The sequence below is a fragment of the Chanos chanos genome, chromosome 6 (genome assembly GCF_902362185.1).
Source record: "Chanos chanos chromosome 6, fChaCha1.1, whole genome shotgun sequence".
Classification (NCBI taxonomy): domain Eukaryota; kingdom Metazoa; phylum Chordata; class Actinopteri; order Gonorynchiformes; family Chanidae; genus Chanos; species Chanos chanos.
The window spans coordinates 37186839-37214742 of record NC_044500.1 but is presented as its reverse complement, the minus strand read 5'-3'; the positions used below and the strand labels follow the sequence as shown (position 1 = coordinate 37214742).

The window sequence follows — 27904 nt, the reverse complement described above, 5'->3', positions numbered from 1 at the left end:
ACTGTAATATGTGCTGTAATTTGTTGGGGTAAATTAGTGACAAAATCCAGGCTCAGACTCAGTGGACGTGTTTACAAAATGTTATGCATAAGGTGGAGTAAAGCCACAGGATGTTTGGATTAGAGGCAGTCTCTGGAATGTAACAGACATGTCTCATTCAGAATAAATTAACTCCAGCAGGTGTAGAAGTCTTATCTTGGCTGTTTCTGTGCTTGAGATGTGAATCTTGTTACACACTTGAGGTTTTGCCTTCCTGTCCTCTCAATCAGAGAAACTATGAGAAAGAGAGGCAGACTCTCTTCATTATGCCATTGAATTGCAAATTAATGTTTTATGTACTGTATTATCTTTTATCTATGAAAACAGACATCAAATTTTTGTCATATTCTAAGATTGCTGTTATATACCCAGACTGCCATTAAGTGTCCCAGGAGGGGTTGAATACTAGTACTTAGTATTATTGTATTGTTATTGGTGTAATGTTAATATTATGCTGTATTGTACCCAGTAATACAATATTCTGTCTCCTCACTTAGACATGAGAGAGTCAAGCCATCTCGCAGGCCCAGACAGCAGCACAAAGAGTGAGTCAGTTTCAGGATATTCCACCTCGTTCAGGAGGGTGAAAGTAGCAGAGGAGGACAGACAGAGGCAGATGTTGGCTGTGCTGCTGTGAATGATGATACAAAAAATAAAATCTGTAATTAAAAAGATTCTGAATAGCACTAGGTCATGTCCACAAAAACACTCTGAAATATAAAATACTTGTCTTTTTAAAATCAATCAATATATAGATTCTAGAAGTGTCTAGAAAGCTGTAAAGCCATAAAACCATTCCTCAGTGAGTGAAATTTCATCTTTTTAATGTAGCAACGATGGCATCTGAGAAAGTCCTATGGCAGCTCTTCAGGATTTGTCACATATTGAAAGTTGTCGATTGAGATTTGGGAACGACATGTAGTTTTTGATGCTCTTCAGACCATTCAGTGACAACTTATGCTGTATGGAAATTGACTCCACGCCATGGCTGAGCCACCACAAATTTTAATTGTAGAAAACATGTACTTTTTTCTTTTTGGCATGTGCCCCATGTGCCATGTTCAGAATAGAATAAAGGATGACTCATCTGAGTTTCTTATACTGCCCAGTAGACTTTTCTGTACCAGCAGTTTTTGCATGTGCCATATTCAGAATAGAAGGAAGGATGACTCATCGGAGTTTCTTACACTGCCCAGTAGACTTTTCTGTACCAGCAGTTTTTGCACCACCTTACTAGCAAACATGCATTGTTGGATTTATAGGTGTGTTAGCAAATGGTGTGTCATCCATTCATATCAGATACTTCATATTTGTCCGGTTTTCAATGCAATATCTATGCCAATTCACATTGTTCTGTTATTTGACTAAAACATTCAACCATTTTCAAAGGTTCAACATGTCAGTGGACAATGGCGAAATGACATTCTTAAATTGCTTCCCATTTTTTGAATGCATTCTTTTAACAGAATGGACAAAAAGACTGTTTTCAGTTATCAATCTATCGACCTCTTACTGATTATATTAAACTTATCTCCTGTTTGTTGGCACATAATCGTATTATATAGGTATAAATACTCCTAAACATTTCATCAGTGCACTTGCTCTTTCTCGTAGATGAACAACAGGTAAAAAAGGCTTAAACTATGATATGCTTTTAGCTTGCCTGTTTAGCTTGCTGTGTCTGACTGAAACTGAATGTCTTGATATGTGTTTGGTTGTATCTTGATTTTAAGTTTATTAATTGCCCAGATATTAAAGAGGTGCTGAGAGTACTAATTACTGCATTGAATTTTGTAGCCATCTTTTCCTGATGTCAGAGTGGGAAGAAACTTAATCAAGCAAAGTAACACTAAATACAAGCATTATACTAATTCTCTAAATTTCTACAAAATTCTAGGTGCCTCTGTTGATGGTATCTGGCTGAATTCATGACCAGGATGGCAAAACTTACACTATTGGCATGTAAGGTCACTGTAACAACTGCACGTTTAACTTAAATGATAATACTCCAATACTAAGTTACTTTCAAAGATCTACCTCACTTTTCCTAGATTACCCCAGATGTATTTTTCTCTTGTTTTTTGGTCTCTTGTTTTCATTATAAGATTTTTTATTTATTTATATTCTCTTCCGTATAAGATTTTTTTACTTATTTATATATTGTCTTTTATTCATACTCGTCTGGTAACGGAGGATTAGCAAAGTAAGAATTTCATTGTACAGTTTAACTGCCTGTTTTGCTGTGCACATGACAATAAAACTCTTGAATCTTATAATTTCCTAAGCACTGTAAATTTAACTACGAAAGGGTCGGTCTGTGATACTACTTATTTCCTTTTTCCCTGATAGGTTTGGGAGTTCTGTTTACGTTTCAGATGGGTAAGCATATCTACAACATCATATTTTGATTACATTATTTTCTCCCTGTGTCTAAATTGGACACAGAGTGTGCATAATTACAATTGTTTGTTTTGTTTTGTTTTCCCCCAAATGTTCATCTCACAGTGGCCTCCACCAAGCTGGTGTGTTACATGACAAACTGGTCGCAGTACAGGCCAGGGGCTGGAAAGTTCACTCCTGAGAATGTGGACCCATTCCTCTGCACACATGTCATCTATGCTCTTGCTACTATCAAAGACAACAAGCTCACACCCATGCAGTGGAGTGATGAGGCTATGTACAAGAGACTGAATGACTTAAAAAATGTGTAAGTCAATTTATTGTCCATTATCTTTTAAAAACATAATACTGGACAGAAAGGGGACTAAGTTGTGTACAGTTGTGTAGTTGTGTTTAGTCCATTGCTGTTAACAGTTACAAAGTCGTGCCAAGTAGTCATCAGAAATGACCTGCTCAAGCAGATCTAAGGCAATTATGTAGATTTAGCATACAGCTACCATTGCACAAAAGATGATGTTTTTTATGTTATGTTTCACGTGATTGTCTCTTGAAGTCAATGAGAAATCACTGTACAGTCATCTGTGATTGTGTAATCTTATTTCAGCAATCCCCTGCTGAAAACTTTGCTGTCAGTTGGAGGTGTGTTTAATGGTTTCAGTCCGTAAGTATCACACTAAGAGCTTTTCTTTCAGAAATGTTGCTGTAATCATGGAGTTTGATAGAGTTTCTGACAATTTCACTTCCTGCTGATTTCTAGCAAATTAAAAAAATTCTTCATCCTTCCTTTCAAAGTTTTCTTCTTTTTAAGTTTTCATAAAGCCGTTTACAAAAGATGAAAAGCTACCTCTATGGCAATTTAACTTTGAATCCCTTCAGCGCTGTAAGATACTGTATATTGTTTGTCACAGTTTTCATTTCACAAATCTCAGCTTCTTTAAGGTTCAAAATAGTCATTGCATCACTCAACAAATGTGCCACAAACTTCATCTACCAGAAGCTTAATTTCCCTTTCATATATTTCAGATTTATTGGCATGGTCTCTACACCAGAAAATCGCCAGACATTCATCCGATCAGCTCTCCCATTCTTACGTACACATGGCTTTGACGGAATCGATCTGGCTTGGGAGTTCCCAGGGCAGAGTGGTAGCCCAGCAGATGACAAGCAGAAGTTCACTGCACTGGTCAATGTGAGTACAGGGTGTGAAGAAATAAATTAGGGGTAAGCAGTTTTAAATGGATCATCATATTGTTTACTCTATATTTACTGAATTCTTTTCTAACTGTCCATAGGAACTGAAAGAAGCCATTGAGCAGGAGGCCAGAGACAACCGGAAAACTCCACTGCTTTTTTCTGCCAAAGTGAGCTCTCTAAGGACCATAATTGATAATGCCTATGAAGTTCCTGAAATTGCAAGGTATTGATGAATTCTCTGAAACACTAATGAGAAACCTACCACATCTTTTATTTCAAAGTCCAGATTTGTAAATACACATACTGTTTTTGCAGACAGTTGGACTTCATGAACCTCATGACTTATGACTACCATGGCTCCTGGGATGATGCAACAGGAGAGAACAGCCCACTCTTCAAGAGTTCATTTGATAGGGGAGCAAACACCTACCGCAACATTGTAAGAACAAAGGGGCAGTATTCTATAAAATACTACAACATTAATAATTAAAAGAAATTACTGAAACGAAAATCTGTCCACAGACTTAAAAAATCACTGAAAAGTCCAGGTGGGACAGTCAACGTTTGTAACACTAAATAGGGCTACCAGTTTATTATTCCTCTGCGACTATTGTCTTTGCCAGAATGCCACAGTGAGATATTGGGTTCAGAAGGGAGCTCCAGCAGAAAAACTTCTCCTGGGTTTCCCCACATATGGGCAAACATTCCACCTTACAACTCTTGCGTCAGGTCTTTATGCTCCATCCAGAGGCCCAGCTCCTGCTGGACCTTACACCCGTGATGCTGGCTACTGGTCCTACTATGAGGTCATGTAACATGTCTCTTCAAATCTGAAGTCATGTTCATTTACCTGCTCTTTGCTGTGACTGATCCCAGTATTGTGATGATTTAACTAATATCAGCTCATTATATGTCTTCTTATAAATCAGCATTTTGAAAGGATATTCTTGTCCACAGATCTGCTCCTTCCTATCAGGTGCAGGCAGGGCATGGGTTGAGCAGCAAAAGGTACCATATGCTGTCAAGGGGAAGTCCTGGGTGGGCTATGACAATAAGAGGAGCTTTGGTGATAAGGTATTTGATTGCCCTCTGTTGCCTTTCAGCACTTCCAAGTAGTGTAATAATCAAGTGCATATTCCATCCTTCACTTTCAAGTATGAATACTGGATACTGTGACTGTGCATACAATTTTGTTGTTTTCTGTCAATTGTTCTCTTACAGGCTTCATGGCTCAGATCAATGAACTTGGGAGGAGCATCAGTCTGGACATTGGATTTGGATGATTTTAGCGGGTCTTTTTGTGCAGATGGCCGCTACCCACTTGTTAATCACTTGCGTAGTTCATTGAGTAAGTCAGCATTACAGATTCTCTATAATTGGAACTTTTCAATGATAATTCATTGGTTTATCCAGCTTTACACTAAACAAGTCTACTCACAAACTTTTACATTCCTCTCATAGGATTCCATAGCAACCACATTGCTTCATTCTGCTCTCGTAGAAGTAATGGAACATACCCTAATCCCATGGACAGGACTACTTTCTACCAGTGTTCCAATGGTTACACCTACATTCAACGCTGTCAACCTGGTCTGGTCTATGACACCTCATGTAAGTGCTGCAACTGGCCAGAAGTTCCAAGCACAACACCAGAAGTTCCGGACAAAGGACCAGCTCCTGACACAGCACCAAACCACATTGCTTCATTCTGCTCTCGTAGAAGTAATGGAACGTACCCTAACCCCATGGACAGGGCTACTTTCTACCAGTGTTCCAATGGTTACACTTACATTCAACGCTGTCAACCTGGTCTGGTCTATGACACCTCATGTAAGTGCTGCAACTGGCCAGAAGTTCCAAGCACAGAACCAGAAGTTCCAAGCACAATATCAGAAGTCCCAGATAAAGGACCAGCTCCTCACACGCCACCAAACCACATTGCTTCATTCTGCTCTCGTAGAAGTAATGGAACGTACCCTAACCCCATGGACAGGGCTACTTTCTACCAGTGTTCCAATGGTTACACCTACATTCAACGCTGTCAACCTGGTCTGGTCTATGACACCTCATGTAAGTGCTGCAACTGGCCAGAAGTTCCAAGCAAAAAACCAGAAGTTCCAAACACAATACCAGAAGTCCCAGACAAAGGACCAGCTCCTGACACACCACCAAACCACATTGCTTCATTCTGCTCTCATAGAAATAACGGAACATACCCTAACCCCATGGACAGGACTACTTTCTACCAGTGTTCCAATGGTTACACCTACATTCAACGCTGTCAACCTGGTCTGGTCTATGACACCTCATGTAAGTGCTGCAACTGGCCAGAAGTTCCAAGCACAACACCAGAAGTTTCAGACAAAGGACCAGCTCCTCACACGCCACCAAACCACATTGCTTCATTCTGCTCTCGTAGAAGTAATGGAACGTACCCTAACCCCATGGACAGGACTACTTTCTACCAGTGTTCCAATGGTTACACCTACATTCAACGCTGTCAACCTGGTCTGGTCTATGACACCTCATGTAAGTGCTGCAATTGGCCAGAAGTTCCAAGCACAATACCAGAAGTCCCAGACAAAGGATCAGCTCCTGACTTGACACCAAACCACATTGCTTCATTCTGCTCTCGTAGAAGTAATGGAACGTACCCTAACCCCATGGACAGGACTACTTTCTACCAGTGTTCCAATGGTTACACCTACATTCAACGCTGTCAACCTGGTCTGGTCTATGACACCTCATGTAAGTGCTGCAATTGGCCAGAAGTTCCAAGCACAATACCAGAAGTCCCAGACAAAGGATCAGCTCCTGACATGACACCAAACCACATTGCTTCATTCTGCTCTCGTAGAAGTAATGGAACGTACCCTAACCCCATGGACAGGACTACTTTCTACCAGTGTTCCAATGGTTACACCTACATTCAACGCTGTCAACCTGGTCTGGTCTATGACACCTCATGTAAGTGCTGCAATTGGCCAGAAGTTCCAAGCACAATACCAGAAGTTCCAAGCACAATACCAGAAGTCCCAGATAAAGGACCAGCTCCTCACACGCCACCAAACCACATTGCTTCATTCTGCTCTCGTAGAAGTAATGGAACGTACCCTAACCCCATGGACAGGACTACTTTCTACCAGTGTTCCAATGGTTACACTTACATTCAACGCTGTCAACCTGGTCTGATCTATGACACCTCATGTAAGTGCTGCAACTGGCCAGAAGTTCCAAGCACAACACCAGAAGTTTCAGACAAAGGACCAGCTCCTCACACGCCACCAAACCACATTGCTTCATTCTGCTCTCGTAGAAGTAACGGAACGTACCCTAACCCCATGGACAGGGCTACTTTCTACCAGTGTTCCAATGGTTACACTTACATTCAACGCTGTCAACCTGGTCTGGTCTATGACACCTCATGTAAGTGCTGCAACTGGCCAGAAGTTCCAAGCACAGAACCAGAAGTTCCAAGCACAATACCAGAAGTCCCAGATGAAGGACCAGCTCCTCACATGCCACCAAACCACATTGCTTCATTCTGCACTCGTAGAAGTAATGGAACGTACCCTAACCCCATGGACAGGGCTACTTTCTACCAGTGTTCCAATGGTTACACCTACATTCAACGCTGTCAACCTGGTCTGGTCTATGACACCTCATGTAAGTGCTGCAATTGGCCAGAAGTTCCAAGCACAATACCAGAAGTTCCAAGCACAATACCAGAAGTCCCAGACAAAGGATCAGCTCCTGACATGACACCAAACCACATTGCTTCATTCTGCTCTCGTAGAAGTAACGGAACGTACCCTAACCCCATGGACAGGGCTACTTTCTACCAGTGTTCCAATGGTTACACCTACATTCAACGCTGTCAACCTGGTCTGGTCTATGACACCTCATGTAAGTGCTGCAATTGGCCAGAAGTTCCAAGCACAATACCAGAAGTTCCAAGCACAATACCAGAAATCCCAGACAAAGGATCAGCTCCTGACATGACACCAAACCACATTGCTTCATTCTGCTCTCGTAGAAGTAACGGAACATACCCTAACCCCATGGACAGGGCTACTTTCTACCAGTGTTCCAATGGTTACACTTACATTCAACGCTGTCAACCTGGTCTGGTCTATGACACCTCATGTAAGTGCTGCAACTGGCCAGAAGTTCCAAGCACAGAACCAGAAGTTCCAAGCACAATACCAGAAGTCCCAGATAAAGGACCAGCTCCTCACACGCCACCAAGCCACATTGCTTCATTCTGCTCTCGTAGAAGTAATGGAACGTACCCTAACCCCATGGACAGGACTACTTTCTACCAGTGTTCCAATGGTTACACCTACATTCAACGCTGTCAACCTGGTCTGGTCTATGACACTTCATGTAAGTGCTGCAATTGGCCAGAAGTTCCAAGCACAATACCAGAAGTTCCAAGCACAATACCAGAAGTCCCAGACAAAGGACCAGCTCCTGACATGCCACCAAACCACATTGCTTCATTCTGCTCTCGTAGAAGTAACGGAACGTACCCTAACGCCATGGACAGGACTACTTTCTACCAGTGTTCCAATGGTTACACCTACATTCAACGCTGTCAACCTGGTCTGGTCTATGACACCTCATGTAAGTGCTGCAATTGGCCAGAAGTTCCAAGCACAATACCAGAAGTTCCAAGCACAATACCAGAAATCCCAGACAAAGGATCAGCTCCTGACATGACACCAAACCACATTGCTTCATTCTGCTCTCGTAGAAGTAATGGAACGTACCCTAACCCCATGGACAGGACTACTTTCTACCAGTGTTCCAATGGTTACACCTACATTCAACGCTGTCAACCTGGTCTGGTCTATGACACCTCATGTAAGTGCTGCAATTGGCCAGAAGTTCCAAGCACAATACCAGAAGTTCCAAGCACAATACCAGAAGTCCCAGACAAAGGATCAGCTCCTGACATGACACCAAACCACATTGCTTCATTCTGCTCTCGTAGAAGTAATGGAACGTACCCTAACCCCATGGACAGGGCTACTTTCTACCAGTGTTCCAATGGTTACACTTACATTGAACGCTGTCAACCTGGTCTGGTCTATGACACCTCATGTAAGTGCTGCAACTGGCCAGAAGTTCCAAGCACAACACCAGAAGTTTCAGACAAAGGACCAGCTCCTCACACGCCACCAAACCACATTGCTTCATTCTGCTCTCGTAGAAGTAACGGAACATACCCTAACCCCATGGACAGGGCTACTTTCTATCAGTGTTCCAATGGTTACACTTACATTCAACGCTGTCAACCTGGTCTGGTCTATGACACCTCATGTAAGTGCTGCACCTGGCCAGAAGTTCCAAGCACAACACCAGAAGTTCCAGACAAAGGACCAGCTCCTCACACAGCACCAAACCACACTGCTTCATTCTGCTCTCGTAGAAGTAACGGAACGTACCCTAACCCCATGGACAGGACTACTTTCTACCAGTGTTCCAATGGTTACACCTACATTCAACGCTGTCAACCTGGTCTGGTCTATGACACCTCATGTAAGTGCTGCAACTGGCCAGAAGTTCCAAGCACAACACCAGAAGCTCCAGACAAAGGACCAGCTCCTGACACACCACCAAACCACATTGCTTCATTCTGCTCTCGTAGAAGTAACGGAACATACCCTAACCCCATGGACAGGGCTACTTTCTACCAGTGTTCCAATGGTTACACCTACATTCAACGCTGTCAACCTGGTCTGGTCTATGACACCTCATGTAAGTGCTGCAACTGGCCAGAAGTACCAAGCACAACACCAGAAGTTTCAGACAAAGGACCAGCTCCTCACACACCACCAAACCACATTGCTTCATTCTGCTCTCGTAGAAGTAATGGAACGTACCCTAACCCCATGGACAGGGCTACTTTCTACCAGTGTTCCAATGGTTACACCTACATTCAACGCTGTCAACCTGGTCTGGTCTATGACACCTCATGTAAGTGCTGCAACTGGCCAGAAGTTCCAAGCACAACACCAGAAGCTCCAGACAAAGGACCAGCTCCTGACACACCACCAAACCACATTGCTTCATTCTGCTCTCGTAGAAGTAACGGAACATACCCTAACCCCATGGACAGGGCTACTTTCTACCAGTGTTCTAATGGTTACACCTACATTCAACGCTGTCAACCTGGTCTGGTCTATGACACCTCATGTAAGTGCTGCAACTGGCCAGAAGTACCAAGCACAACACCAGAAGTTTCAGACAAAGGACCAGCTCCTCACACACCACCAAACCACATTGCTTCATTCTGCTCTCGTAGAAGTAATGGAACGTACCCTAACCCCATGGACAGGGCTACTTTCTACCAGTGTTCCAATGGTTACACCTACATTCAACGCTGTCAACCTGGTCTGGTCTATGACACCTCATGTAAGTGCTGCAACTGGCCAGAAGTTCCAAGCACAACACCAGAAGTCCCAGACAAAGGACCAGCTCCTGACACACCACCAAACCACATTGCTTCATTCTGCTCTCGTAGAAGTAATGGAACGTACCCTAACCCCATGGACAGGGCTACTTTCTACCAGTGTTCCAATGGTTACACCTACATTCAACGCTGTCAACCTGGTCTGGTCTATGACACCTCATGTAAGTGCTGCAACTGGCCAGAAGTTCCAAGCACAATACCAGAAGTTCCAAGCACAATACCAGAAGTCCCAGACAAAGGACCAGCTCCTGACATGCCACCAAACCACATTGCTTCATTCTGCTCTCGTAGAAGTAACGGAACGTACCCTAACCCCATGGACAGGGCTACTTTCTACCAGTGTTCCAATGGTTACACTTACATTCAGCGCTGTCAACCTGGTCTGGTCTATGACACCTCATGTAAGTGCTGCAACTGGCCAGAAGTTCCAAGCACAATACCAGAAGTTCCATGCAAAATACTAGAAGCCCCACACAAAAGACCAGCTCCTGACATGCCACCAAACCACACTGCTTCATTCTGCTCTCGTAAAAGTAATGGAACGTACCCTAACCCCATGGACAGGGCTACTTTCTACCATTGTTCCAATGGTTACACCTCCATTCAACATTGTCAACCTGGTCTGGTCTATGACGATTCTTGTAAGTGCTGCAACTGGCCATAAAGAGTCAAACGATATCAGCCTTTATTACACAATCAAGTGAAGACAATTGGGGGTTTTTTGTGAATAATGTCTGTATAGAATTATGTCTGAAGTATACTTGGAAGAAATAATGAAATAAACAACTAAATCATACATGTCTTCTTTACTTTGTATGACTCATTAAAATCTGTCTTTCCTATCCATTTGGTAAATGAACTCAAATACCTTAATACATATAACACTGATGTACAATGTCTCCAAAAGTCATAGAATGAGCATGGGTTCAACTCAAAATTGTTAGGACCAGTGAGGCCTGGTAGAGTGATGACCCAAAAGCAGACCCAGTGGACTGACTGTAACTTAACAGATGTTTAATGAAATGCTTTTTTCCAAAAAAACAAAAAACCAAAAGGCAAATTTACAATGGCAGTACCGGTGGACACAGGCAAAAGCAGTAGCCAAAATCAGGCAGAGAAAATCAGGCACAGAAAGAAACACTAGGCAAAAACACAATCCAAAAAACAGGCTGAGGTCAAAAAGCATGATATAGAGGCACCAGATCCAAGCAGAGGTAACAAAAACACAGAGCAAAAAATGCAAATCCAGGAACAGGCTAGGTCAAGAGTGACATAAATGAGGCAAACACAATAATCATGAACATGGCAAGATAATCTGGCAAGAGAGTGGAGATGCAGACAGGGCTTAAATGCACTGGCTGATGAAGTGAGTGGCAGCAGGTGAGTGGGAACCAGGTAGGGAACAGGGTAAAACATGAACCAGAGCAACCTGGAACAGACAGACAGGACATGCAAGACAGGACACAAGGAAAACATGGACTAGGACTTGCAAGAGCAGGGCTGGACTGTGACAAAAATACTCTACACATTACCCTAAAAACTATCACAATGCCTTGATGTTCACAACATGAACATATAATTTGTGTGATGCAATTAGTTATCCAGTGTAGGCACAATTGCAATCCTAACACAGGGGCACCAAAAGATGTAGGTGCAATAGGATTAATAAATCAGTCTCATAAAAATCAGTCTCATATAAATCAGTCTCAAAGTTATTAACCATTAATTTGGGTGTTCAATATTTTACAATTAAACTGCTAAGATTAATGGAATAAGCTAGCTGTAACACTGCTACAGTCTTAGAGAGCATTGCAGTACTAATGTATCACAATTACACTACTAAATCCATAACACTCATGAAGAACCAGGTTGATGAAGGTGATTGGGAGTACTTTGATGGCAGAGGTTGGCATTCAGTGAATACTGCAGCAGAAACAGACAGGACAACAGTTTATTTCAAAGATACTATTTATTAACATAATCAATACTACTTGGCAAACTAATACTGATATGGTACAATCAATAATCAGCAGCAAATAGAATGATCAAAGTGTAAATGGTAATATAATGGTGATGAGGCTAAGTATTCAGTGTAAGACTGAATGAGTGTTAGAAAAGAGATGCGTGCGTGTGTGTGTGTGTGTGTGTGTGAAAGAGAGAGAGACAGAGAGAGAGCGAGCGAGCATGTGTGTATGTGGGCGTGTGCCCAGCTGCGCACTGAAGAGAGAGGGAGGAGCGAGGGAGAGAGGCTGTGCGCAGGCGCACAGGCAAGAGGTATGTGTGGTATGAGGACATAGTGTGCAAGCATGTGTGCTTGGCACCAACGAGAGTGGGGGATGGGCAACAAGAAGCGTGTCTGTGTGAAAGAACAAAGAAACTCTTACTGGAGAGATAGTCTCAAGTGAGCAGGCCCTAAACTCAAAAACTCTACCCAACCCTTACCTCACGCTGTAATCCCAATCTTGGAGGTGTGCAATTAGAAAAAGGGAGCTAGAGAGAGAAAGAACGCATGCCAGATCTATCCTTCATAAGTTGTAACCAAAAGAAAATAACAAGCGGCTAGAAACTGCAACTTTGGCTGTACAAATATCTTGCTTCGTTGTTTGCTTGTTCTTTTCTTTGGCAGAGAAACAGTGTCTCTTTATCCAGGTAGGATCACTCGCCCGAGAGATCCAATGCCTGGGAGTAACGATGTCATTTACGCAGGCAGGAACACCCACTAGAGACACCCGTTGGGAGCTGCGAGCCACTGCTACAGACAATTGGAGAATTGAAGAGAGCTGGAGAGAGGAAGAGTTTGGAATTTTTCGCGGTTTTATGGCGAAAATTGCGTCATCACTGTGTCTGGTATCTGGCTCCATTGCTGTATCCAATACCATTACAGTGAAAGCTGAGAAGATGGGTTCAGATTACCCATGGGGTCAAACAGGGAATTATGGGTAGTATGGTCTATGGGCCTGGCAACCCCTACACCAGTATGTTTGAATGAGAGTTGGCAAAAGTTTAAAACCCTGGCAAGTAAATTTAAAATGGTCACCGGGTCAGGGAAGTATCAGGTGACAGTGCCTACTCCAAGATGCTTGGGCTGGGGACTCCTGCTTAGGCAGCGAGCATTTCTCCGCTGGTTTAGCCAGCTAGTGGCTTCCAGCAGTAGCTCAGCAGACAGTGGTGGCAGTCGTTTTCTGTGGTGACTCAGCAACATGCCAGGGAACTGGGAAGAGAGCTGCACCTAAGGCTCGACTGTGCACTCTCCCTTGTCTAATACATCTTGAATACACATATGAGCAATAAGCAGGCTGACATCAGGGGGCCAAAGCACTCACTACAGGGAAGAGACTCTTCCTTTCCTGAAACTACCATACATCCTCAGGTCCAATCACCCACATGCTGAGAAAAGTGATTACTGAAAAAATAGTACAAAAGGCACGCAAGTGAAAAAAGTGGGAGGGGGCCAGTAGTCCAAAAGCTCCCGTTGTGGTTTGAACACATCCTTCCAGGCCTCTGTATGAAAAAAGAGCAAACTTTGTTAGTATTATCATATTGAAACCCCTTTATTTTTGGCTTGCCAATGCAGTGATGATTCTCCAGTTACACTTCACAAGCAGAATTGTTCAGCAAAAAAGACATGAGAATGGTAAAACAAGTGCCTACACTGAACAGACATTGCTTAGCAACTTGGAGCTATAGAACTGATTGATGCAAATTATGCAACAAATCCAAAGAAAAGAAAGACTAAGCAAAATTAGAATGAGTGAAACAAAACTCCATACGTAGGAAACTGAAATAAACAGAAAACAACTGGGGCTTGGAAAAACAAAATTAAAATTCAGCCAAGCAAAAAAAGAATCAAAACTTAAGTGCAAATGCAGGCTAACAAAAGAGCAAAAAACAAAACAAAACAAAACAAAAAACTTAAGACAAACAGCAGTGGATGAATTCTGTAAGTAAACAAGCAGTTGGGAAAGTATCATAAAATAAACCTGCTGAGTGAGGCAAAGTAGCACGCAAACACACAGTACACTATTACAACTCAAATCACTTACCCACAACTGACAACACCTTCCCTTGTGAAAATCAGGAAATAACAACAAGGGCATTGTGGGAAACTTAGAGGCAAACTGGAGAACAGGTCTGCAATACATACAGAAAGAAGGGTAATTGATTGGCACCCTAGAATGTCTCAATTAATGGAAAAAAAATAATAGGGAAAGAGGCATAAGCTATACCTGATAACAGTCTAAAGAAGTTTTTCATGTCTGCCCAGATTAAAAGTGGTGGAAGCCTGGTTACTAAGCAAAAGATTCAGATGCCCTCAGACCAGTGGTGCACTGTAATATGTGCTGTAATATGTTGGGGTAAATTTGTGATGAAACCCAGGCTCAGACGCAGTGGATGTGTTTACAAAATGTTATGCATAAGGTGGAGTAAAGCCACAGGATGTTTGGATTAGAGGCAGTCTCTGGAATGTAACAGACATGTCTCATTCAGAATAAATTAACTCCAGCAGGTGTAGAAGTCTTATCTTGGCTGTTTCTGTGCTTGAGATGTGAATCTTGTTACACACTTGAGGTTTTGCCTTCCTGTCCTCTCAATCAGAGAAACTATGAGAAAGAGAGGCAGACTCTCTTCATTATGCCATTGAATTGCAAATTAATGTTTTATGTACTGTATTATCTTTTATCTATGAAAACATCAAATTTCTGTCATATTCTAAGATTGCTGTTATATAGCCAGGCTGCCATTAAGTGTCCCAGGAAGGGCACCTCTGTACAGAATACTAATACTTAGTATTATTGTATTGTTATTGGTGTAATGTTAATATTATGCTGTATTGTACCTAGTAATACAATATTCTGTCTCCTCACTTAGACATGAGAGAGTCAAGCCATCTCACAGGCCCAGACAGCAGCACAAAGAGTGAGTCAGTTTCAGGATATTCCACCTCGTTCAGGAGGGTGAAAGTAGCAGAGGAGGACAGACAGAGGCAGATGTTGGCTGTGCTGCTGTGAATGATGATACAAAAAATAAAATCTGTAATTAAAAAGATTCTGAATAGCACTAGGTCATGTCCACAAAAACACTCTGAAATATAAAATACTTGTCTTTTTAAAATCAATCAATATATAGATTCTAGAAGTGTCTAGAAAGCTGTAAAGTCATAAAATCATTACTCAGTGAGTGAAATTTCATCTTTTTATGTCGCAACGATGGCATCTGAGAAAGTTCTATGGCAGCTCTTCAGGATTTATCACATGTTATAAGAACCCATGATTGTCACATATTGAGAGTTGGTGACTGAGAGTTGGGAATAAGACGTAGTTCACTTCTTTTTGATGCTCTTCAGACTGTTCAGTAACAATGTAAATTCTATGGAAATTAACCCCACACCATGACTGAGCCACCACAAATTTCCATTGTCGAAAATGTGCACGTCAGCAAGTCTTTTTTTTTTTTTAGCATACATGTGCGCTGTTCAGAATAGAATGAAGGATGACTCATCAGAGTTTCTCACACTGCCCAGTACACTTTTCCTTTAGCTGCAGTGTTTGCACCACCTTACTGGCAAACATACATTGTTGGGTTTATAGGTGTGTCATCAAATTGGTTATCAATCATTCACACCAGATACATCATATTTTTCCAGTTTCCCATGGCATGTCCACATGTGCCAATTCATTGTTCAGTTATTAGATTGAAAAATTTAACCATTTTTAAAGCACGTCAGTAAACAATGACAACATGGCATTCATAAAACTTCCTTTTTCTTCAATACGTGCTTTCAACAGGGCAAATAGAATAATTGTCTATCAATCCATCTAGCCACCTCGTCCTGATTATGCTGAACTTATCTCCTGTTTGTTGGCACATAATCATATTATATAGGTATAAATACTCCTCAGCATTTCATCAGTGCACTTGCTCTTTCTCTCAGATGAACAACAGGTAAAAAAGGCTTAAACTATAATATGCTTTTAGCTTGCCTGTTTAGCTTGCTGTGTCTGACTGAAACTGAATGTCTTGATATGTGTTTGGTTGTATCTTGATTTTAAATTTATTAATTGCCCAGATATTAAAGAGGCGCTGAGAGCACTAATTACTGCATTGAATTTTGTACCCATCTTTTCCTAATGTCAGAGAGGGAAGAAACTCAATCAAGAAAAAAGTAACACTAAATACAAGCATTATACTAAACCTCTAAATTTCTACAAAATTCTAGGTGTCACTGTTGATGGTATCTGGCTGAATTCATGACCAGGATGGCAAAACTTACACTACTGGCATGTAAGGTCACTTATAATTTCCTAAGCACTGTAAATTTCTCTACAAAAGGGTCGGTCTGTGATATTACTTATTTCCTTTTTTCTCTGATAGGTTTGGGAGTTCTGTTTACGTTTCAGATGGGTAAGCATATCTACAACATCATATTTTGATTACATTATTTTCTCCCTGTGTCTAAATTGGACACAGAGTGTGCATAATTACAATTGTTTGTTTTGTTTTGTTTTCCCCCAAATGTTCATCTCACAGTGGCCTCCACCAAGCTGGTGTGTTACATGACAAACTGGTCGCAGTACAGGCCAGGGGCTGGAAAGTTCACTCCTGAGAATGTGGACCCATTCCTCTGCACACATGTCATCTATGCTCTTGCTACTATCAAAGACAACAAGCTCACACCCATGCAGTGGAGTGATGAGGCTATGTACAAGAGACTGAATGACTTAAAAAATGTGTAAGTCAATTTATCGTCCATTATCTTTTAAAAACATAATACTGGACAGAAAGGGGACTAAGTTGTGTACAGTTGTGTAGTTGTGTTTAGTCCATTGCTGTTAACAGTTACAAAGTCGTGCTAAGTAGTTATCAGAAATGACCTGCTCAAGCAGATCTAAGGCAATTATGTAGATTTAGCATACAGCTACCATTGCATAAAAGATGATGTTTTTTATGTTATGTTTCACGTGATTGTCTCGTGAAGTCAATGAGAAATCACTGTACAGTCATCTGTGATTGTGTAATCTTATTTCAGCAATCCCCTGCTGAAAACTTTGCTGTCAGTTGGAGGTGTGTTTAATGGTTTCAGTCCGTAAGTATCACACTAAGAGCTTTTCCTCCTTTCAGAACCGTCTACAGATTAATCTTCTTTCTTGTTTGAATGGTGATATTGAATCTGCTACTATAAGTAAAAGTATGTGTTTCAGGCAGGTGTCATTTTCACTGAGCACAAGTCAGAAATGTTGCTGTAATCATGGAGTTTGATAGAGCTTCTGACGATTTCACTTCCTGCTGATTTCTAGCAAATTAAAAAAATCCTTCATCCTTCCTTTCAAAGTTTTCTTCTTTTTAAGTTTTCATAAAGCCGTTTACAAAAGATGAAAAGCTACCTCTATGGCAATTTAACTTTGAATCCCTTCAGCGCTGTAAGATACTATATATTGTTTGTCACAGTTTTCATTTCACAAATCTCAGCTTCTTTAAGGTTCAAAATAGTCATTGCATCACTCAACAAATGTGCCACAAACTTCATCTACCAGAAGCTTAATTTCCCTTTCATATATTTCAGATTTATTGGCATGGTCTCTACACCAGAAAATCGCCAGACATTCATCCGATCAGCTCTCCCATTCTTACGTACACATGGCTTTGACGGAATCGATCTGGCTTGGGAGTTCCCAGGGCAGAGTGGTAGCCCAGCAGATGACAAGCAGAAGTTCACTGCACTGGTCAATGTGAGTACAGGGTGTGAAGAAATAAATTAGGGGTAAGCAGTTTTAAATGGATCATCATATTGTTTACTCTATATTTACTGAATTCTTTTCTAACTGTCCATAGGAACTGAAAGAAGCCATTGAGCAGGAGGCCAGAGACAACCAGAAAACTCCACTGCTTTTTTCTGCCAAAGTGAGCTCTCTAAGGACCATAATTGATAATGCCTATGAAGTTCCTGAAATTGCAAGGTATTGATGAATTCTCTGAAACACCTCTGAGAAATCTACCACATCTTTTATTTCAAAGTACAGATTTGTAAATACACATACTGTTTTTGCAGACAGTTGGACTTCATGAACCTCATGACTTATGACTACCATGGCTCCTGGGATGATGCAACAGGAGAGAACAGCCCACTCTTCAAGAGCTCATTTGATAAGGGAACAAACACCTACCGCAACATTGTAAGAACAAAGGGGCAGTATTCTATAAAATACTACAACATTAATAACTAAAAGAAATTACTGAAACAAAAATCTGTCCACAGACTTAAAAAATCACTGAAAAGTCCAGGTGGGACAGTCAACGTTTGTAACACTAAATAGGGCTACCAGTTTATTATTCCTCTGCGACTATTGTCTTTGCCAGGATGCCACAGTGAGATATTGGGTTCAGAAGGGAGCTCCAGCAGAAAAACTTCTCCTGGGTTTCCCCACATATGGGCGAACATTCCACCTTACAACTCTTGCGTCAGGTCTTTATGCTCCATCCAAGGGCCCAGCTCCTGCTGGACCTTACACCCGTGATGCTGGCTACTGGTCCTACTATGAGGTCATGTAACATGTCTCTTCAAATCTGAAGTCATGTTCATTTACCTGCTCTTTGCTGTGACTGATCCCAGTATTGTGATGATTTAACTAATATCAGCTCATTATATGTCTTCTTATAAATCAGCATTTTGAAAGGATATTCTTGTCCACAGATCTGCTCCTTCCTATCAGGTGCAGGCAGGGCATGGGTTGAGCAGCAAAAGGTACCATATGCTGTCAAGGGGAAGTCCTGGGTGGGCTATGACAATAAGAGGAGCTTTGGTGATAAGGTATTTGATTGCCCTCTGTTACCTTTCAGCACTTCCAAGTAGTGTAATAATCAAGTGCATATGCCATCCTTCACTTTCAAGTATGAATACTGGATACTGTGACTGTGTATACAATTTTGTTGTTTTCTGTCAATTGCTCTCTTACAGGCGTCATGGCTCAGATCAATGAACTTGGGAGGAGCATCAGTCTGGACCTTGGATTTGGATGATTTCAGCGGGTCTTTTTGTGCAGATGGCCGCTACCCACTTGTTAATCACTTGCGTAGTTCACTGAGTAAGTCAGCATTCTCTGTGTCTTTACACTTGAAACTGTTTAACAATAAAGCTTTGGTTGATATGGCTTTACCCTAAACAACTCTACTCACCAACTTCTACACTCTTCTGATAGAATTCCCTCCCAAGCCAATCACTCCAGAAGTGCCACACAGAACACCAGCTCCTATCACAACACCGGAGCACATTGCTTCATTCTGCTCTCATAGAAGTAATGGACTGTATGCTAACCCCATGGACAAAGCTACTTTCTACCACTGTTACGATGGTTACACCTACATTCAACGTTGTCAACCTGGTCTGGTCTATTACGATTCTTGTAAGTGCTGCAACTGGCCAGATGCTCCTCACAAAACACCAGAAGTTCCAAACACAAAACCAGAAGTGCCACACAGAACACCTGCTCCTATCACAACACCAAAGCACATTGCTTCATACTGCTCTCAGAGAAGTAATGGACTGTACGCTAACCCCATGGACAAGGCTACTTTCTACCACTGTTACGATGGTTACACCTACATTCAACGTTGTCAACCTGGTCTGGTCTATTACGAGTCTTGTAAGTGCTGCAACTGGCCAGACGCTCCTCACAAAACACCAGAAGTTCCAAACACAAAACCGGAAGTGCCACACAGAACACCAGCTCCTATCACAACACCAAAGCACATTGCTTCATACTGCTCTCAGAGAAGTAATGGACTGTACGCTAACTCCATGGACAAGGCTACTTTCTACCTCTGTTACGATGGTTACACCTACATTCAACGTTGTCAACCTGGTCTGGTCTATGACGAGTCTTGTAAGTGCTGCAACTGGCCAGACGCTCCTCACAAAACACCAGAAGTTCCAAACACAAAACCGGAAGTGCCACACAGAACACCAGCTCCTATCACAACACCAAAGCACATTGCTTCATACTGCTCTCAGAGAAGTAATGGACTGTACGCTAACTCCATGGACAAGGCTACTTTCTACCTCTGTTACGATGGTTACACCTACATTCAACGTTGTCAACCTGGTCTGGTCTATGACGATTCTTGTAAGTGCTGCAACTGGCCAGACGCTCCTCACAAAACACCAGAAGTTCCAGACACAAAACCGGAAGTGCCACACAGAACACCTGCTCCTATCACAACACCAAAGCACATTGCTTCATACTGCTCTCAGAGAAGTAATGGACTGTACGCTAACTCCATGGACAAGGCTACTTTCTACCTCTGTTACGATGGTTACACCTACATTCAACGTTGTCAACCTGGTCTGGTCTATGACGAGTCTTGTAAGTGCTGCAACTGGCCAGATGCTCCTCACAAAACACCAGAAGTTCCAGACACAAAACCAGAAGTGCCACACAGAACACCAGCTCCTATCACAACACCAAAGCACATTGCTTCATACTGCTCTCAGAGAAGTAATGGACTGTACACTAACCCCATGGACAAGGCTACTTTCTACCTCTGTTACGATGGTTACACCTACATTCAACGTTGTCAACCTGGTCTGGTTTATGACGATTCTTGTAAGTGCTGCAACTGGCCAGATGCTCCTCACAAAACACCAGAAGTTCCAAACACAAAACCAGAAGTTCCACAGAGAACACCAGCTCCTATCACAACACCAAAGCACATTGCTTCATTCTGTTCCCGTAAAAGTGATGGACTGTATGCTAACCCCATGGACAAGGCTACTTTCTACCACTGTTACGATGGTTACACCCACATTCAAAATTGTGAAACTGGTTTGATCTATGATGATTCTTGTAAGTGTTGCAACTGGCCACAGGGGGTCAAACAGACATCACAGTCAACTAAAGACAATTGTCTTTTCTGCCACTGATATTTGTGCAAAGTCATATCTGAAGTATGATTTAGCAGAGAGAAATAAAGAAGTAACCAACTAAACCATACATCTTTTATGTAATTTGTATGACTCAGTAAAGCCTGTCTTTTCTATCCATTTGGTAAATGAACTCAAATATCACAATACTAATAAATGTAAACTGCATTAACGAAAGCATATAATGTTGCAAATTAATGAGTACTGAGACACCTTTTTCAATCTTAGTAGCATCTTGAAATTTGAAACTTTGAAATTTTGGTAATTACAATTAAGTTGGTCATTATAATTAAGATACAGTTAAGATGGCCACCGGGCTGGGGAAGTATCAGATGACAGTGCCTGCTCCAAGATGCTTGGGCTGGGAACTCATGCTTGGCTAGCGAGCATTTCTCCGCTGGTTTAGCCAGCTAGTGGCTTCCAGCAGTAGCTCAGCAGACAGTGGTGGCAGTTGTTCTCTGTGGTGGCTCAGCAATATACCGGGGAACTGGGAAGAGAGCTGCACCTGAGGTTCGACTGTGCACTTTCTCTCTTCTGATACATCTTGTTGTCAACTAAGTTGGTCGTGATGAACTTCACATGCACCAGGACAAAATATCTACATAAAATACTCAGACAAGTGGTAATATCTCTGACTGGAAGAACCAGTATACACAAAAGGTCAGATTTGCCAAGGTTTCTGTATATTTTCAGTCAGTCTCTCTCCATCTAACAGGCTCTTATTAGAAGTAGAAGTAGAAGTAGAAGTAGAAGAAGTACTTTATTTGTCATACACACGCTGAGCAGTAAGCAATGAAATGTAGCCTCTGCATTTAACCCATCCTAACACCAGTGAGCACACACACACTAGAGCAGTGAGCGCACACACACACTATGAGATAGGAGCAGTGGGCAACCACCAGTGCCTGGGGACAAACTCCAGGTCTTTTTGCCAGTGCCCCGGTCAAGGTCACTGACGGGAGAACTAATCCTAAAATGCATGTCTTTGTGGTGGGAGGAAACCAGAGCACCCAGAGGAAACCCACGCAAACACGGAGAGATCATGCACACTCCACACAGAAAGGAACTGGGACAGCCTGGATTCAAACCCTTGCTGTAAGGCAACAGTGCTATCCACTGAGCCATCGTGAAGCATGTTGCAGAAAGCTTTCATAAACTTCATTTGGTAAACAAAAGAGAGGGTGCTTTGCAATCTCTCTGACTTCTGGATGGATAAGGAATTGTAACCTGTGCATGGAGATGGGGGACAGCCCTAATATTTAATAGTGGCTGAAGGTAATGGTATCATTCTCAGCATTACATGCATATCTAAATTTTTAAAGAAACAAATCAGTGCATATCTGAGTGAAGGAGAGAATTAGTTGAGGAATAAGACATCTTATCCTTATGTTAACTTTGTTTCAGACTAAACTGTGAAATAACCAAAAAGGGATTATAAACAGTATGTGTGGTGCACAGCAAAATGGAACTATATGTTTTTAGATATTCTCACAAAAGACTATATCACTGGCACTGTATTGTTCATTTTTTCTTTGCCTATTTCTGTCTTACCTCTTTGTCTTCAATCTGTCAGTCGGTGAAACTTTCAAAGTTTTAGAGTTTACATCCTGCTCTGAACAAAATGGCAAATAAGTCAAAACATGCCACTGATCCTTGTTAGTGCCAGTTTATCAATAATGTGATCGCTGTAGTTTATAGGCTTTGTAAGTTTGACTTGACCTACAGTACTGTTAAGTGAGTAAATGCTCAAAGAGTAAAAGCATAAAATTTTTAAATGATTTCACAGGAAACTATTTCCTGGACAAGTATTAGAAGCTTAGCTTGGAATATGCAAATTAGGTGGAGATTTTACAAATATGTATTCCATTTAAATTTCAGTAAACTGGTCTTGATCACATCTCAGGAAAATATATTTCCTGTTGGATATAAAACTTATTGGCCTTGATTTACATCTAATTGAATTCACAAGCAGCACTGAAAAACGAAAAGAAATAAAAAAAGTCTAGGGAGGTACTTGTTCTGACTGTTCGGTGTTTTAAGCAAGCTATTTATAGAACTTAACTGTGGATAAGCCAACTGGGTTTCTTTTATTTTATTCGTCCTAGGACCTTGCCTGGTTGGAGTGGTGGTTGTGCCGGCGGAGGGGCGTTGGTTGTCTAGGAGGTTCCCTGCACCCACACTTTTGTCCACACTTGTGTATTTGCTGCATTACCACTGAATACTTTAGCACCTTATTTTGCAGTGCGAGTGATCTGCACGAGCACCTGTGGTAGTAGGTAATGGCCCCTTTGGTAAGTCCCTTAGTTACCCTCCGCAGTCAACGCCCGCAGTCCTTCCTCCTAGCACCTCCTGTTGGTAAATCATAACTATAGTCTCTATAGTTGTTTTTTTAAACAAACTGTTGGTTTTGATTCCTTTTACTTCCTTTTCTAAGTGTGCGAATAAACAATGACTTCATAATTTTTCTGTGCAAATCTTTACTGACTCAAAAGCTACCTTTTTTTCTGAATCCCATCTCTGTATTCATGGAGAGAACCAAGGGGAGCCCTTTTCATTGTAACACCAGTGTGTAGAAACTTGCTGTGAAAGGCCCAAGGTGGTATAGTTGAAGGTAAAGAGTCCCATAAAACGGATCCTTCACTACTGGCTGGGGGGGTTACATAACATCAAGTGTCAGATAAGAGGGTTACCAATGAGATGGTAAAAGATTATTTGGGTAAACACTTATTTTTCTAACAAAATGAATGACATACTTGTAGACTGAGCGCTTAACTTGGTCTTTATAGCTGTGCTGTCCATTGTTCAGGAGATCTTCTCAATCATATAAAGCTGTTAAATCAAGAGGATCAAAGGTCAAATAGTTTTGCCAGTTTATCAGCCTGGGTTCTCACAACCCTTTGAAGTACTTTATTTTGCTTGTAAAGGTCAATCACATTTTATGGCTACTAGTTAGAAGGCATGTGAACAACAATCCTTTTGCTTGTCCAAATCAACAAGGCAGAAAGAATGTGGAAAGTACATTAAGTGGCCTATTATTTAGAGTATAGAATGATTTGTATCCCCACACAAAGAACCTCATAGGTTAAAATGCTGAGAGACACCAGATCCATCTGTCAGCTGGGTCAAAAGCTAAATCAGAATGAAAGTTAAATCCATGTCTGAGATCATGAAATAGGTGTTACAAACATTATGCCATTAAATGTTGGACTATGAACTTTGTAAGACAACTACCGGCTGCGTCATATTGTCATAAATCAAGAGTTGCTCAGATAAAATGGTGTGTGATATCTGCGTGCAACTCCAAAACTAATAACCATATACTCCCCCTTATATCTGAATAAGTACATAGGAATGCCTAAATGCATTTGTATGTTAAAGAAGTTGCACATGCCAAGAGGTGGCATGTTTCTCCAAACAACTGTGCCAGGCACAGACATTAATATACAGGCTTATTGAGGCTGCACCTCAGAGACAACCCCCCCTTTCAAAAAAATGAAGAATGCGATGTTATTCGAAATTAACTTAACCTGAACAACTTGTATCACCTACGGTCACAAGGGATTTGTGTTTTCTCAGTGTTCCTAAGGCCTCTTTATTGATTATATTTATTGTATTATATTATTTTACCTGAGAAATATTATCCAGTTACCACCCACTTTTAGTCCACTCAAATGAAAATGCATGTGCATCAACAAAATAAATTTAAGCCAGTAGGCTACTGCATAATTCTTGGCAACACAGTAAATAATTGTGGTGCAGTAAACCGTGCCAATTAAGTTTTTTTATCAACCTCATTACACAGACTTTGGGCAGATTTTACATGCAGTCTAACCATTTCTAACTATGGCCAGGCTCACTGCTTTAGTACTTCACATTCTGAACATCTGGTGACTGAGCTGACTGCACGTGTTTTGTATATGGCTGCATATACTATGTTTATGTTTAACATCTTGCTTCTATCAGAGGGACAATTTCAGGCCCGATGCCATATCTTGATTAGTAGATGGTAAAGCCTATTGTTATGACAACAAAGTTAACATAAATAAAATAGAAACTAAGCAACCACACTTCAGCAAGGTCACTAAAACCTTTTATATGATCTTGGGTTTTTTTTTTATAGTCTTGTAAAAAGCCTATGTACCTCATCAGTATTGACCACACGAAATGATCCGTTCCTAACAAAATGAATTGTTTTATGTTGTAATTACATCATTTAAAGCTGTTACATCACAGGCAAAATTGTAAGTTCCTTTCAACTAGACTGAAAAACTGCACTAAGTTGGACAACTTGATTTTTCAGGACATGAAAACATTGTCAGAATATCCCACAGGGCTAGAAGACAGCGATCATGCTATAAAATCATGCTATAAGCAGCCCATGCTGTCTCCAAAAGGTACTCTACATAGAAGAGGACTAGGACTGAGAAGTACAGTTTCTGCTGTCAGGGACATAGGGTTGTGTCCTCCTGAAAGTGCCCATTTGATGATGGGGAAATTGTAAGAATGCACCTGGGGGGTATTTCAGAAAGCGGGTTTAGTGAAAACTCAGAGTTTGTTAACCCTTAGATGAAGGAAACTCTGGGTTTTCCGTTCCAGAAAGCGAGGTAACTCAAACTCTGGCTCAGTTACCATGGTAACTGACTCTGTGAACCTAACCTGCTCGCTGGCAGGTTTTCTTCAGCAAACCCTGAGTTTCTCCCTAGCTCCTCCCTCCGGCTGAACCTGAAGCAGCTGTCAAACATGGCGTGTCCTTTCGTCGCTAACCTGATCGGTGTTGAAGTCAAATTAATTCGTATAGCCTTATGTCGGGAGAGGTTTTTGAGACCCCGATTAGATGTATTATCATTCCCTGATTACGTAATCGAGCGTTACCGTTTTTCATCACAATCTATCATTTATCCGAACAACTCCGGCCTACATCTCTAATATTAGACACCGTGGATTTCTTGCTCTCAGATCAGAGCAAATTCTTTGCTTTTCATTTTTTTTTTGCTGACGGCAGTTTCCTTTATAACACTGGTGATGCCAAGTATATCGGGAAAGCAACTGTTTGTAGAGCCGTAAAAAAGTGTCCCTTGTACTTAAACGGCTACTGCACATTTTCCTAGTGTCAGACCTCTAAGGACCATCAAAGAGGAATTACACAGGATTGCAGGTGACTGATGTAGAATCATTAAGTTAAAGGTAATGATATTTTAAATGATATTGTGTTCCTGACATTCTGCTGCGACCTCAGACTGGGATCAGTCGTTAGTTTTTATGTTGCAGCGTTTCCCAGTGTCATGGGCTGCATCGATGGCACACAGATCCCTATCACTGCTCCTTCAGTTAATGAAGTTGACTATGTGAATAGGAAGTCTTTCCACTACATTAATGTGCAGGTACACTGACTATTGTCTTACAATAACAAAGACTATACATCACAATATACTGCAGCTAATATATCTCATTCTCTGCACTGTCAAGATCATATGTGATGCAGTGCACTTTCTCACAAATGTTGAAGCCAGTGGCCCAGCTCTGTGCATGATATACGAATATATCATTAGTGTACCCTGAGCAACAGATTTGCACATGGTAAGTAAAGCTTTGCACAAATATCATTCCTTGTCTCCCTCTTTTGACCCCTTAAAATGTATCCACTGTATAATTACAGGAGAGTTTGATGGCCACCTGCTTGGTGACAGAGAGTACCCATGCCAGCCCTCTCTGTTGAGCCCTTACCCTTACCCTGACCCTGAGCTGGGCCCCCAACAACGTTCCAGTCTGGCCCACTGCAGGACTAGAGCCTGGGTTGAGATGACAATAGGCATGCTCAAAGCCCGGCTCCAGTGTCTGCGTAAACTCAGGGTAACCCCAGAGACGGCGTGTGACATTATTTTGCCATGTGTTGTTCTCCATAATAATATTGCCACTATTAGAGGAGAGCAGCACCCTGCCGCACAAATGAACGATCCTGAGGAAGACAGTCCCATCCACCCTGCAGATGTCCTGGATGGAGGAGCCGTCCGAGAGAATTTGCCAAAAACATTTCACAGATTAAGATACCACCACCCCCAGCAGTCAAATAAAGAAAAATCAGCCAATTTTATTTGGTCTTCTTTATTTCCTACAAATGCAATAATTACTATATTTAGATTGTTCCAACAATTAACAATTCACCTGTGACCATGCACCCACCTCTAGCTTGTGTTCCAGTAATTGGATTTCGAGATAGGCCTTTTAATCTGCCACTGCAAGTGCATCATTTCTCAATCAGTTTTAGCCATTTTCCTCCTTAATTCATAACTGAAAAAACATAAGGATGACATTAAATTCTACTGATCTACATGCAGAATTAACTTGGCATTTATTGAACATCTCACTGTGTCAATCTGTGCTGTGGAGGTTGATGGACTCTCCTCCTGGTAATGCCCAGTCATGCTCTGTTAAAAAGGATAAGAACGTGTCATCCCTTCAATGTGCATTTTAAACTCAAAATTCCACACAAGAATGTAAAAACATTTTAATAGGGAGAGAAATATCAGTAGCTACCATACATAATATTAAGATGTAAACCACTGTAGGCCTTTCTGAATTGCACTCTGTGGCAGCAGACAACATGTCTTCATCATCATCCTGTGATGAAGAAGAGCTTTCTGTTTCAGTATACTTTAAACTACTATAATTGACAAAATCTCTGGGAGTATTTACAGCCCAAATGTTAATCTCCTAAGCAGGATATTAAGTGAGAGGACATTTGTGTGTCTTAAAACAGCATTCTGTTGGGGGTCAAAGCTACTCCAAGATGAAATAGCCACTGAATGAAATTTACTTTGTTTAATATGTCAAATATGATTAAAACCAAAATGAGGTACAATCATGAGCCTATAGGCCTA

At 41.5% G+C, this 27904-nt stretch overlaps 1 protein-coding gene across 1 annotated transcript; it reads left to right on the top strand.

Moving 5' to 3' along the window:
• The first annotated feature begins 1976 nt into the window (after positions 1–1976).
• On the top strand, positions 1977–21001 carry LOC115815365 (uncharacterized). The gene is made up of 23 exons (XM_030778322.1): positions 1977–2001; positions 2389–2418; positions 2545–2746; positions 3044–3100; positions 3463–3628; positions 3732–3856; positions 3949–4072; positions 4257–4439; positions 4591–4707; positions 4855–4985; positions 5276–10654; positions 16368–16393; positions 16484–16513; positions 16640–16841; positions 17139–17195; positions 17673–17838; positions 17942–18066; positions 18159–18282; positions 18467–18649; positions 18801–18917; positions 19065–19191; positions 19306–20709; positions 20973–21001. The coding sequence occupies exons 1-23, from the start codon at positions 1977–1979 to the stop codon at positions 20999–21001; spliced, it is 9129 nt and encodes a 3042-aa protein (XP_030634182.1).
• Positions 21002–27904: the final 6903 nt, after the last annotated feature.